This window comes from Sphaeroforma arctica (genome assembly GCF_001186125.1).
Source record: "Sphaeroforma arctica JP610 unplaced genomic scaffold supercont1.606, whole genome shotgun sequence".
NCBI classification, from domain to species: domain Eukaryota; class Ichthyosporea; order Ichthyophonida; genus Sphaeroforma; species Sphaeroforma arctica.
In genome coordinates, this window is record NW_014039952.1 from 15,978 (window position 1) to 30,463 (window position 14,486).

The 14,486-nt window shown below is 47.3% G+C and overlaps 1 protein-coding gene across 1 annotated transcript; it reads right to left on the reverse strand.

The window, feature by feature from the left end:
* Positions 1–319: 319 nt before the first annotated feature.
* SARC_07550 (hypothetical protein) lies at positions 320–14,102 on the reverse strand (the record flags this gene model as incomplete). Its single annotated transcript, XM_014298507.1, has 19 exons — positions 320–542; positions 1,331–1,594; positions 2,212–2,346; positions 3,010–3,202; positions 3,997–4,111; positions 5,391–5,519; positions 5,793–5,944; positions 6,740–6,837; positions 7,141–7,178; positions 7,780–7,909; positions 8,492–8,706; positions 9,701–9,836; positions 10,219–10,340; positions 10,759–11,049; positions 11,881–12,171; positions 12,568–12,679; positions 13,292–13,396; positions 13,545–13,705; positions 13,776–14,102. The coding sequence occupies 19 exons, from the start codon at positions 14,100–14,102 to the stop codon at positions 320–322; spliced, it is 3,237 nt and encodes a 1,078-aa protein (XP_014153982.1).
* Between the last annotated feature and the right edge of the window lie 384 nt (positions 14,103–14,486).

Consider the following 14,486-nt stretch of genomic DNA (forward strand, 5'->3'; position numbering starts at 1 on the left):
AGGCCAGCGCAGATCTCGGTCACATCGTTAAACCTTACCTACCACGAACCACATGAGCTTACCAAGGCAAGAAAGTACACCTACATAACAGCCACAGCCACAGCCACAGCCACAGCCACAGCCACAGTCACAGCTACAGTCACAGCCACATCCACAGTCACAGTCACAGTCACAGTCACAGTCACAGTCACAGTCACAGTCAAAGTCACAATCACAATCACAGTCAAAGTCAAAGTCACAGTCACAGTCATAGTCACAGTCACAAGAACCCTTTCTTACAACTCAAGAAAACAGGACAGCGCAGATCTCGGTCACATCGTTAAACCTTACCTACCACGAACCACATGAGCTTACCAAGGCAAGAAAGTACACCTACATAACACTCAGCCCTCTCATTTAAGGAAGGGGGAAGTACACCTACCCTTTCCAGAACATTTGCGAACCGTCTCTTGAGCATAGCGATTGTTCTCATATTAGATCGGTTGAGGTAGTGCGCGGCGCAATAGTTTGCGTCGTCTCCGTGTCTCAGTGCGGCTTCGTACCTTCAGAGGACATAGGTACTTATTAGTCTGGGATAGAAGCCTATCTGTACTGTTTGGGCTGGGTTAGGTTTGGTGCTTGTAGGGGCAACCAACCAGATTGCGGAATGGACAGGTAGAATAGATTTCTAGGGTTTTAGGGGTTTAATTGCACCCATCTTGTTAACGTGGTCTTGGGTGTCCCTAGACGACCTCTCAGATTACTAACGAGCCCCCAGACAACAAACGGCCTACTATACGGCTAAGCAGCGCAGCCCTAAACAGTGGCAGCGGTAGCACTGTACATACGTAAACATTGCGTAGCGTTGCATTGCTTAGTCCTGGGTAGAGCGGCATCAACCACTCTCCAGAGAACAGTGAGTGGGCCACTAAACATAAACATGTACTTGTAGATCATTGGATGTATAAGCCATATACTTGTGTATCATTGGACTCATGGGTGGTACAGATTGGACATATACACACGCCCACGCCACTACAACGGCACATATACGGACAATTGAGAAGGTCGACATACGACAAGCGAGCAATCAAACAGAAACATAACCATACACTTGTGTATCATTGAGTCTGTACACACCTCCACACCGCTACGACAGCACATTCTACAGACAATTCAGAAGGTAGACATACAACACGCTGAAAATCAACCAGCCGCACAGTTCGGCGTCCAAAATCGTCTCACGCCGTCACATCAGTGTGCTTTAAGCAGTGCATACACCAACAAAACCCCTGAAACCCTACCCTCACGCCTACCTACCCTCCGCCCAGCCCTCTCGCCCCCTACATACCCGTTAAACGCATTGATCAGAGCCACGTGGTCGCTCTGCCAGTCGTCGGCCAATGACAGGCGCAGTTGGTCCCGTTTGTTGCGCTGATGCTCGGGCACAATGAGCCACGGCGACGGAGCCGACATGGCCGCCGCAACGGTCAGAATGGGATCGGCACAGCGCAGTAGCACGGCGTATACGAGCATCTTGCCTAGTTTGGCATCCAACGGCAACTTAACCAGAGCCTCGCCCAGCGGAGTCAGCTCTTCGGTCTTTGTGGGGGGACTAACGCGTATTGAGTGATTTGAGTGAGTGGTGTGATTGTGTGTCTGTGTGTATGTGGTCAAGGGTGATGAAGCGTATTCAGTGATGTGAGTGAGTGGTGGAGAGATGGGATGGCACGAGTGACAGGACACGGCGGAGGAAGCGATGCACAGCTGTGCTGTCGCTGTAATGAGTCTCACGTAGCTGAAGTACAATACAGAGGGTCGTGTGAGTGGGTATGCTTAGAAGTATACTAATCATCTACACATGCACTGCATCTGTAGACTATAGATACAATGCATCTGCATGCATCTTATAGCTTGTGCGTGTGAAGAGTGCACACAGGTTAGTAAATTGTGAGCACAGTGTTGTTTCTGTTGGGTCGATGGGATAGTCGCATGCAGCCCAGACAACGCAGCGGACTGTCCAGCCAAGAGTGTGTGTGCGGGTGTAGGTAGAAAGACTCAGCCACATGGCACTATGCGTGTAGGTAGACGACGTTAGCCAATCCTACAATCGTGCGTAGTCTAAATAAAACACTCCACTCCACTCCCCTCCCCTGCGTCGACTAGTATTGGCTTCGTATAGTTCGGTACTAAACCACACCATCACCAGATCTAAACCACACGGTCACATACTCGTCCGGATGTGCTCCAGGAGTGATATGTCTCGATAAGGCCCCCAGATCCACTAATGAATCCAGACTGTCCTCAATAGCCATGTCTGTGGGAGACTCGAGCGCTTTACTCAGCACTGAGCGTACATCTCCTGATCTGTGGGGGCAAGTGGTACAAGGGAATAAGAATAGGAATAAGCAAACGGTTTAGTGTGCTGTGTTTGGGGTTGAATGGATGGGCCTGTACACACTTTTATTAGTCACGAAACGGCTAGGTACATACGCTACACACACACACGTCACATACGTTAAACACACACATGTACGTTAAACACACACACTAGTCACATACGTTAAGCACACACACATACGCTATATACACACACTAGTCACATAAGTTAAGCACACACACATACGCTATATACACACTAGTTCATACACACTAATTCACACACACCATACACACTAATTCTCACACACTAATCACATACGGTAAACACACACACATACGCTATATACACACATACGCTATATACACACACTAGTTCATACACGCTAATTCACACACACAATACACACTAATTCCCACACACCAGTCACATACGCTAAGCACACACACATACGCTATACACACACACTAGTTCATACACACTAATTCACACACACTAGTCACATACGTTAAGCACACACACATACGCTATACACACACACTAGTTCATACACACTAATTCACACACACTAGTCACATACGTTAAGCACACACACATACGCTATACACACACACTAGTTATACACACTAATTCACACCCTAGTCACATACGCCAGTCGCAGGTGCTTGATGTTTAGTATAATGTCGTCCAGGGGTGCGCGTTTGATCTCGGGCACTGTCTGGGGCATCAGATGCTCTTCCATGGCCTTTGGTACCATTGAGTAGTACTTGCCAGGTCTCACCCGTCCGGCACGACCGGCGCGTTGGTTACATGCGGCTCTAGACACCCATGACATCTGTAGAGCTGTGTGTGTGGTGGGGGGTGGGGGGGTGTTAGAAAGGGGGTTGGGTGGGGGTGAGGCAGCGTACTTGGAGATGTTGGTGGGAGTGGTGTGTGTGTGGGGACTGGTATCCCGTACTTGTATTGGGCTGCTTCAGGGTATGCAGGTGATAGAAAGTCTGGGAAATGAAGAAACACGGGCGGATGGGTTATATCAAGCGTCGGTAGACGTGGTCACACAGGTTAAACGGCTAGGATCGAGAAGAGTGTGTAACAGTTTGATACACAATTATAAACCGTGACCCTTAGTTCGGTATCTTGCCCATGAGCTGTATGTGTATACTTAACGTTTTGCGTACAATAGCCTTCGAGCAACAGCTGCCTTAAGCCAACCTTATACCTTGTGTTATAGACTGATGAACGCGCACACGCACTATATATCTTGCGATGCTTGTAGAGAGAGAGCTACGTCCTTATACCTTATGTAATAGACTGATGAACGCGTACACGCACTATATATCTTGCGATGCTTCCACACACACAGAGGATGAACATTACCTACAGTACCACACACACAGAGGATAGACAATACCTACAGTACCACACACACAGAGGATGGACATTACCTACGGTACCACACACACAGAGGATGGACATTACCTACAGTACCACACACACTGGACATTACCTACAGTACCACACACACTGGACATTACCTACAGTACCACACACACAGAGGATGGACATTACCTACAGTACCACACACAGAGGATGGACATTACCTACAGTACCACACACAGAGGATGGACATTACCTACCGTTTATGCCCATTTCGGGATCGTACGACATTTCTTTGTGGCGTCCACTGTCAACCACATACACGCAGTCGTTGATGGTCACAGACGTCTCGGCGATATTCGTCGACAGCACAATCTGCGCACGTATTCAGAGACCAGTCGGTGTGTGGTTAGTGTTTAGCACAGCAACCATACAAGAAGGGGCAAACCCTGACAAACCCTAGTCCCATGCGCCTGGACGCACAACCCTACGATGCAACGAGGTACGGATAAGGCTTGTACTTTCTTCTCTTTACTTCTAATAAGTACGACAAGGCGAACCCCCGTAAGGTGGCTAAAACCTAACAAACCCTATTCACATACGCTCGAAGCACAACCCTGTGACAAAACGAGTCATAGACAGGGCTTGTACTTCCTCTTACCCTTCCTAACAAACCCTATTCACATACACTCGAAGCATAACCCTGTAACAAAACGAGCCATAGACAGGGCTTGTACTTCCTCTAACCCTTCTCTCCAATGCTAGTGACTGCGACAAAGCGAACAACGATTGGGCGATTGTTCAGCCAGACATTGGCCCAAGACAGCCAAGCCAAGACTACTCAGAAATGAACTGATGCGTAAGCGTTGTATATGCACTAGCACTCTGATGGCAGTGTCCGTGGCTCAGGTGCTTGGACCATGTGGGGCTGCGGTCGCACGTATTAGGACAAGTGTCCTGGCTGCACGTACTAGGACAGGTGTCCTGGCTGCACGTATTGGGACAGGTGTCCTGGTTGCACGTATTAGGACAAGTGTCTTGGCTGCACGTACTAGGACAGGTGTCCTGGTCGCATGTATTAGGACAAGTGTCCTGGCTGCACGTACTAGGACAAGTGTCTTTGTCGCACGTATTAGGACAAAGTGCCCTTAGACCTCTGTGTGCAAGGCCCGCTATTGGCTTTAAGTTCTAGGGCTTAATAGATCACTGAAAACCTTCCGATGGAGCTTCGGTAACCCCACCTCTTTGTACCAGGGCAGTCCGAGAAAATGGGCAAGGTGCAATCTGAACCACACAGATTCCATGGTCTCTCCCCGTGGGAATGTACTAGGCTATGACCCAGGGCTGTGGTACCCAGCCTATAGGTGATTAAACGCCTATCTGAGAGCTAACACCACTGTTCTGGAGTAGGGCCAAGCTTTTCTTACTACCAGTTCTCACTGAATGAGTGCCATGCGAGACCACCACCCACACCCAACACCCCACAAAACAAAACAATACGAAACAAACCCAAATACCACTCACCTTTCTAATGCCAGGTGCAGGACTACCCTTCTCTCGCTACCAAGTCTCACTAAATGGGTATCATATAACACACACATTGAATCGTAGATACAACAACGCCCCTAACTACACAATTCCACAAGTCGCTCACCTTTCTTATACCAGGGCGTGCGAGTGAGAAGATCTCTCTCTGATCCGCTGACGAGAGTCTACTGTGTAACGGCAGAATGCGGAAGCCATCGCTCCTGGGCAGCACCATCTCCAGGAGGTTAGAGATTGTCTGTGACACACAGAGGTACAACAACAATGGACATGAGACCAAGCATCATGTATATAATTGATCCCATTTGATTTGTATCTGTGTCGTATGCACTATCCTGTACATGTCACCAGTGTTGCAAAGTAGCTATACTACATGCAAATTCCTATAACTACCTGTCTCACCTAGCACCGCCTTTATCGGACTCGGCAGCTCAACCAATACACACGTGGTCACAACAGTACAGTATCCTGTACTACAATACAAAGCACGTGCCGTGCGTTAGCCGCTCACCTTGATCTCGTCCCACCCCGGCAGGAAGCAGAGTATAGCCCCCTCGGGCTCGTGGTTGCAGATGTGCTGGATGGTCGCCGCAATCATGTGCATGGGCAGCAGACCCGTGCGCAGGGCCGCTAGTCTCTCTTGGATCTTGCGGTCGAGGTCGGCTGTGTGGTGTACATGACAAGGATACAGGAAGGGGTGAGTTAACGGATGAGGTGAGTAGAGAACGAATGCTACGCTTGAATCAATCTGAGTGAGGTTCATATGCGGACTTCTCAACGCGTCGCGAGGATCAATTTAGGGGTTTAAGGTTTAGGATTTAGGGTTCAGGGTTTAGGGTTTGGTGTTTAGTGTTGGTTCAGGGTTTCAGCGGAGCCCCGCTCTCCGATGCATATTCTTCGATTCGTGATTCGAATGTACAACAGTCTCGAAAACGAATACGTATACAATGCCTCCTCCGCAATCAATCCGCAGACAGTGCCGAGTGCACAGGCACTTACTACCACACACCTGGAGCACTGACCTCCAACCCAGACAAACTATAAACCATCTACTGACTCACATAAGGGGTAGAGGTAGCTGATGGGATCAATATCTTAGATCTACACGCTTCATCCCATTTTGAAAAGTGTATACACATATTGCTATGTACCGAACATATACAGCACATCAACTAAGATAAACGTTATCAGGCAACATACTAGCAACTGTGATGCCTTTCAATGGGATGAGGTATCACCCACCCACAAAACTAAGATATAAAGTTATCAAGAAACATACTAGGAACTACAACTAACTAAGAAATAATGTTATCAAGAACATACTAGGAACAACAACTAACTGAAATATAATGTTATCAAGAGACATACTAGGAACTACAACTAACTAAGATATAACGTTATCAAAAAACATACTAAGAACTACAACTAACTAAGAAATAGCGTTATCAAGAAACATACAAGAAACTTTGATGCCTTTCTCTGGGAACGTGGCCAAGGCGGACGACCTCACCGGTGCTTTCATCAGAAGCTTCTCGGGCTTAATCCCGCCTCCACCCCTGTAGAAACGAAAATGACAACACCACGCAGAAATGGTCAGAAGAGAGTATATATAAATATATATATATATGTATATATATATATAAATATATATATATATATGTATATATATATATATACGTCAAGATGCACCACATGGCATAGCTCACGCATGACCACGACTACGACCAACCTATCGACAACTACCCATCGAACTCAAGTGAAGCAGCACAGTAGACAAGACATATGCACTCAGCATGTGCGAGACGCAGTAATAACCCATCCACCACAGAATGTCCCATTCACCTGCCAAACTCACTTACCCGCCACCCTTGCGGTTCTTATTGCCAGGCTTTGCTGCCTGTAAGTGGGGCGTATACATAGGCCGTGAGAAGTAAACGCGTACGGATTTGCGTACTGAAGCAATACCGTAGGATGCATATTCACTACGATCACACAACTCTGGTGTGCAGCCTGGAAGAAGAAAAAGGTGAACGCAGCCCCGAACGTATTCACCGTGGCTATCACTGTCACAACTATTGAAATACTTGCACATCCCTTCAGTTTACAATCAAAGGTCTACCCACGTAATCTGACAAATGGATAACACCTCCACACACACTATACAGCACACAAACGTGCATAGCCCAATACTTGCACATCTCTTCAGATTACAATCAAAGGTCTACCCACGTAATCTGACAGATGGACAACACCTCCACACACACTACACAGCACACAAACGTACATTGCCCAATATAATCCTACTACGCCACAGATGTCTCACTCCAGAGAACCACCAACCCTATCCTGCACTTCTGTGCTCCACTCCACTCAGACATACCAACCACCACCGAAGACCCCCCCCCCCACCCCCACGCTAAGTTCACCAAACAATACCATAAACTTTCGGTGACTTAAACGCCCAACAGCCGCGTTTAGTCATTTCAGGCGCCACTCACCTCAATGTCGGGCACAGGATTGTACCCAGTCATTGCCAGGACGTCTTCAGCACTGTACCGTGTCACTGGGAAGGTCCGCCCAGGCACAGAGATAATGGGCGCGGGCTTCCCCTGGCCTATCTTCACACCTCTGTAGGGTTGGGTGCATAGTATGTAGTTTGGGAAGAAGATATCAGTGTTGTAAAGTAGGTAGGGTTTAGGGTTTAGGGTTTAGATTCTTCACACAGTCCATATGGGATGTCCAGCCTATCTCGAATTCTGCTATCCACTTTCAGCCTACCGATGTATTTTGGTAGTGCGTAAGTACGTAATCACACGTGCAGGTGCACATAACCAATCTACAATGGTCTAGGACACACGTGTCACCATGGCGGTCCGAATAGTGCCCCGTGAACAGAGTAGGTAAGAGAGCAGAGTAGATAAGAGAACCGAGTAGGTGGGCTGTGTAAGCAGTTGGGCCTTAGCTTTAGCACTACGCACGAGCTCAAAAGGACGCATGAGATGGCGACAACGATACAATGAAGATGTTTAGAATGCACAGACGCGTGCAGGACAGATCAATGGACTGCGAAGGCTCTCCGATGACTACAGGGAATAAACACTCATCGGCAGAGAGTGGCGTCAGCACAAGGGGACGGGAAGCTTAGACTGTGTGCATCTGCAGGGGAATATATATATATATACACGCACACGCACACAACGAGGCACTTACTCTTGCAAGTGATGGCTGTTGAAGTAGTCGGCAAACAGCTTGGCCTGGAGAGTGGCGGACATGAGGATCACGCGCAAATCCGGTCGCTTGGGCAGCAGATCCCTCAGAGCTGTGATGAGATAGTCGCTCTGCAGATCCCGCTCATGTATTTCGTCTATGACTAAGTGCGTGACGGTCTTACTGGCTGGGTCAGCAAGCATACGCAGGAACACGCCCTGCGCCGCAGGCAAAGGGTACGGGACAGATCAAATGAGTGGAGTGTGTGTGTGTATGTGTGAGTGTACAGTCAAAGTAGGCATAGGGATGCCTTTGTGAATATGAATAATAACACCATACAACAGCTAGTGGGAAAGCAGAGCCCATGACACACCCTGTGGCCGTATGAAGCACACTGCGTACAAATACAGCCATTTCACACTACGTACAAATACAGCCATTTCACACTACGTACAAATACAGCCATTTCACACTACATAAAAATACAGCCATTTCACACTACAAACAAATGCAGCCATTTTACACTACATACAAATACAGCCATTTTACACTACGTGCAAGTATAGGCTGGCAGGGAATCCAGCCCAGACTTCTAGATACATGAGTCTATGGCCACCGTAGGCACCACGGTACCACTGCGCTAGTGAATAATCGGCAGTAGAACCCAACCAGCGATTGATACGCTTCTCTATTCTCACAGCCGATATGCCGCACATGTGACCCAATACAATCCCATACTAAGGGGCGATTAAGCCAACTGTTCAAAAGAACCTCGCATGCTCTCACAGCTGTCTACAGGGTACTTGACACTAAGCAATGGGCACCGACTCAGTTGCCGCTCAGCTGTTCACAATACTTACATGCATACATACAAAGATACATATATGCATACTTACATAAATAAATACATACATACATACATACATATAGATATATACATACATACATACATACATACATACATACATACATACATACATACATACATACATACATACTTAAATACATATTTACATACATACATACATACATGCATACATACATACATACATACATACATACATACATACATATATAAATACATGCATACATACATACATACATACATATTTACATAGATATATATATACATACATCCATACATACATACATAAATACATACATACATACATACATACACTCGTAACGTGTGGGTTAGCGTGCGTGTCTTACCGTGGTGCAGAAGAGGATGGACCCATCGACTGTGGGTGGTTTGTTCTCCAGTCTGATTTTGTAGCCTGTGCTAACGCCAAGGCGCTCTGCACGCTCAGCGGCCACACGCTCAGCCAATGAGATGGCGGAGATGCGCCTGTGTGCACATCAACGGACATAGTGACATAGAAGCGTGTATCAGTATCATGAATGATATTGACGTCTGCGCTCTTACAACGTCAACAACGATCCAAGCCTTATGTGTGCCATGGACAGAAATAATGATTCGATAGAAAATGTGGTGAGCGTTGTATTATTGTACTGTATTTAGGGGTCCAGATCTTATGACGGCCATGGAGTAATGTCCACAAGGCCCACATTGATGTATATCCGATGCACACGGTGGCCCCATCACACTGCTCAGCAAACACAGTCATTCTAGTACACGTTTACGGATACGTACGTAGTACTAACACACATCCCTTACTATAACTTCTCCACGTCTACGAATACGTGCGTAGCACAAACACCCATCACACCTTGGCTGTGTTACCACAATCTCGGCCCGTGGACCCAGGTTGCGACTGATCATATCCTCCAACAGATACTGCGGCACTTGGGTCGATTTGCCGCATCCCGTCTCTCCCTGCAGCACCACCACCTACACAACAATACAGCACAGCATGCGATGAGCATGACCATACACTAAGGAGTACCAAACCCACCAAATCGCAAATACGTGCGTCTCGAGGCTGTGGGTGTTGATGTATGTGCTACAAAGACATCTCCCACATTGTACCGTGGACTGAGCTCGAGGTACCATTTAATGTTACATAACAAGCAAGCTCCCTGTACGCGTCGCCTGGAGACGGTCCAACGCACCCGCAGACTGTGTCATGGGACATGAACCATAGGCGTCCATACAATTTTATCCCAAGAGCGCACCCTGATCCCCTGATTCAGGACACCCGGGTACATACGCAGAGTATTGCTTCAGTGCAATCGAAGCTAGACGTAGCCCAAAGGAACAAAGACAAAGACTATGTACGACAATGCCGGACCATAGACCATAGACACACCTGGTTATTGTTGACGACGTCAAGAATCTCCTCTCGCATTGCGTGGATTGGCAAATTCTGCCTCGTTTTGATTAGATCGCCCGTCGTGCCCCAACTCCTCTGCAACGGCAGACCATAGTGGTAGTACGTATCCAAGTTCTTCTTGAGCTCGTTGGAACGGTTCAGTTCAGAGCCTTCCACCGGATGATCATACACTCGTGCGGTGTCCAGCAAGTGCATATCCGGAGAGTGGGCGGGTCTAAGATCCTCAATACGGCTTTTCAGCAGTCCATATCTCTCAGCATCCTTCAGCTGTGATGGTCGTGAGACAGTTTGGGGTAGTAGAGACGCTTGAATACATGGTACGCTCTAGCAATAGGGATACAGTCAAGTGTGTAGGGGCAGAAGTCAAATGCTGCGGCTCGACTTGTGGGTCAATTGGTTGTAATGTCGAACGCTGTGGTGGTTGGGTTATGCGCTTTAATCGGAGAACTGCGCACGCCACACTTCCATACATCCAGTCCACCGACCAATAGCTTTACGGTATATAAATGAAGATCCCACACACGTGTAAACACCCCAAGGCACGCACGTCCCACATACTACAGGTGATTGCATGCAAGCTACGCGCTAACAATACCTCGTCTATGGTGTACCTAACAATACCTCGTCTATGGTGTATCTAACAATATCTCGTCTATAGTGTATCTAACAATACCTCGTCTATGGTGTATCTAACAATACCTCGTGTATAGTGTATATATGATGATAGCATAAAGGCACAAACGCAACACGCGAGTGCCTAACCCCCCCCCTCCCCCCACTCTTCCTTAAAACACGCTAAACAGAAACAGAAGTAGCAGTCTCGACATGTTATGCCAAGTACCAGACCGTACTACAGACGTATTTCAATCCGTTTTCGTACTACAAATATTCCAATCAGTATACGTGTTCAAATATTCCGATCGTATGCGTACTACGAATATTCAAATACGTATAAGAATTACATATATTGCAAACTGTATACGTACTACAAATATTCCAATATGTATACGTACTTCAAATATTCCAATCGTATGCTCTAAATATTCCAATCCGTATACGTACTACACATATTCCAATCCACATAGATACCAGCCGTACCTGGTCCATGACTATATATATATCGTCGATGTGCTTCTGCGTCAGTGACATTTTCTCGGGCGGCAGGTCGTGTTTTTTCTTGCAGGGCTCTTCGCCTTTGCGATGGTCTCCTGGCAATCGATAGTGCAAAGGCTGCAATGTCTGACCTGCGCTTGCGCTTGAGCTCTTTTTTATGGGCGGTAGTCCGTTCTGAATCCGTGCCGCGTCTTCCCGTGTATAGGGCTTGTCCGCATGTCCAGAGCGTAGTATGACATAGTTTAGGTCTCCCGCGATGTCTAGCGCCATGCAGCCCTATATGCAGTTGAGTCAGTATTGGAGAAGATACATATGCTTGGTTAGAATCCTGCAGCCCGGGAGGGTGGCCCCATACACTCGCGTCAACCAAAAACAAGGTTTGTAGCGACCCACTGACTTAGTGTGTGCTAGTAAGCGCAGGTGGTCAGCAACCAATTGCACTCGGAACTATCTGGCTGTCAAATAGACTGTGGGGTTACCCATACACTGTGGGGATACCCATACAAAACAATAACTGCTGTTCAACATCCGCCGTCTCGGCAATAGCAAACGACCTCACGCACAGACTCTTCAAAGCTGAAATGTTATATGATATCAGAAAGTCAGGGCGGCCGTCCCTATATAAACCTTCACCATGCACCAGGCCAATGAAAAGCATCACAGATCACCTACCTGAACAGCAGCCTCTTGCGCAGCTGTTTTTTTGTTATTGTGTACACCCACGATTGTCTTCTTCTCGATTATACGTTGCAGAGCGACCCTATTGCTCTCGCTCAACTTTGAACTGCAGAGGTGCGAAGTAAGGAAGTGCGGTCTGGTCAGTAAGACAATATGAAAAGTATACGCCTCTGACGTGCTATATACGTACCATGACTCACCCGGTGGATTTGTAATTGATAGCTTTATATACGTACCATGACTCACCCAATGGATGTGTAATTAAAAGCTTTATATACGTACCATGACTCACCCGGTGGATGTGTAATTTATAGCTTAATCTCTACAACCATGAAACATACCCGATTGACGCACATACCTGTCACAACCTACAGTTTTGAGTAGAGACCGGATGACAAAAACGAGCATAATGCACAACTATTCAAAGTACACAACAGACGAGTAGGAGTGTGTCTCTAGCACAGTGTTCCAGACGAAATAGACTAGCACTGTAACCGAGCCATGGTAGTATCGCCTACCAAATATAGCAATACAACCGCGTCATGGATTTTACACACTACCAGCATTATGTATTCCAAACCACAAAAAAAAATGAGAGGCATTTCCGCTACATCGAACGGTTGCACAAGCACTCGGTATAGCTACACAAGTGCATTCACACACGTGCATGCACCCTATCCACACATGGCGTGGGACGTTTGTAATCTCAAGCACATACGTTCCGTCGCGTTGTTCTGCTTGTGATAGAACGGTCTCCAATTTTGCGACAAACTCTGGGCTGAGTGCGTATGTCGCCTTCACGAGAATGCCATAGGTATGCCGGCTGTAGTGAATGCAGATGTGGGATAGAGATGAAGTGAGAAGCCCATTTTAGGGGTTTAGGGGTTTAGGGTTCTAGGGTACTAGTGTTCTAGGGTTTAGGGTTTGCGGCCCGAGCTCTACCCATTTGTGCTTGAAACTAGATCACAAACTGGAACTGGCACACGGTATTAACCACAGGAGCATCTGATTTGTGAAGAGGGAGTCGGTCTGTGTGTGAAGTGCGCCTGGCGATTGGAGACCACATCACAGCACCTGAATACATATCAGCCCCAATGGTCCCATAGTCTCCGCATGCGAGGGTCTCCAGCGCCTGCGGGTTGGAAAGTGACGGACACACTGGTAACGTTACAATACACTCGAGCGCGTCTCCGCCCTCGCACCCGCACATACAGTTTCTCGTAGGTGATGTCTGATGTTCCGTAGCCCTTCTTCTGGTAGTTGATGAAGAAGGTGGACTTCGCGGTGTCCTTGAATTCCTTCGTATCTCCTTCGAGATATGAAAGGTTTCCAAGGGCGCTCCCCTTTACAGCTGGATAATGTGAGTCTGTCATTGCGGACTTGCCGGCGTTTGTCGTTTCCTGTAAACCTTTCGCGTCCTTAGGATTAACCAGCCAGCCTAGCGATTCATAGAACCTGCAAGCCGCCAAGGCCGCTTGTGCTGTAGCTTCAGGCTTACTGCGGCCAGAACCCTGGAAACCCTCATCCATGACGTTGCACTGTACGTGGATGTGTGAGTGAACTGATTGGTGCACAGATATGTATTACAATCGAAACTGAGGAACAGACTTTAGCAACTACACACATTTCGACGCCGGCAGTGCCTTGGGACGGACTACTCCTAAAACGAAGTATGGAAGAATACTCAGTAGGAATTTTTTTCTCCAATAAATGGCATCATCGCAGATGTATTTGCAAAAACATACCCTTTGAAACTCCTCAGGCAAATTGAGAATAGAGTTTTGATGCCCCCAAGGAATACGTATTCTGCAAATAAATCCATTCGGAGTGTCTCCGGTGAAGTTCGTCTTGAATTTCGCTATATGACGCTGTGAAAAACGAGAATCATGACATAAAACAGAGTGAAAAAATAC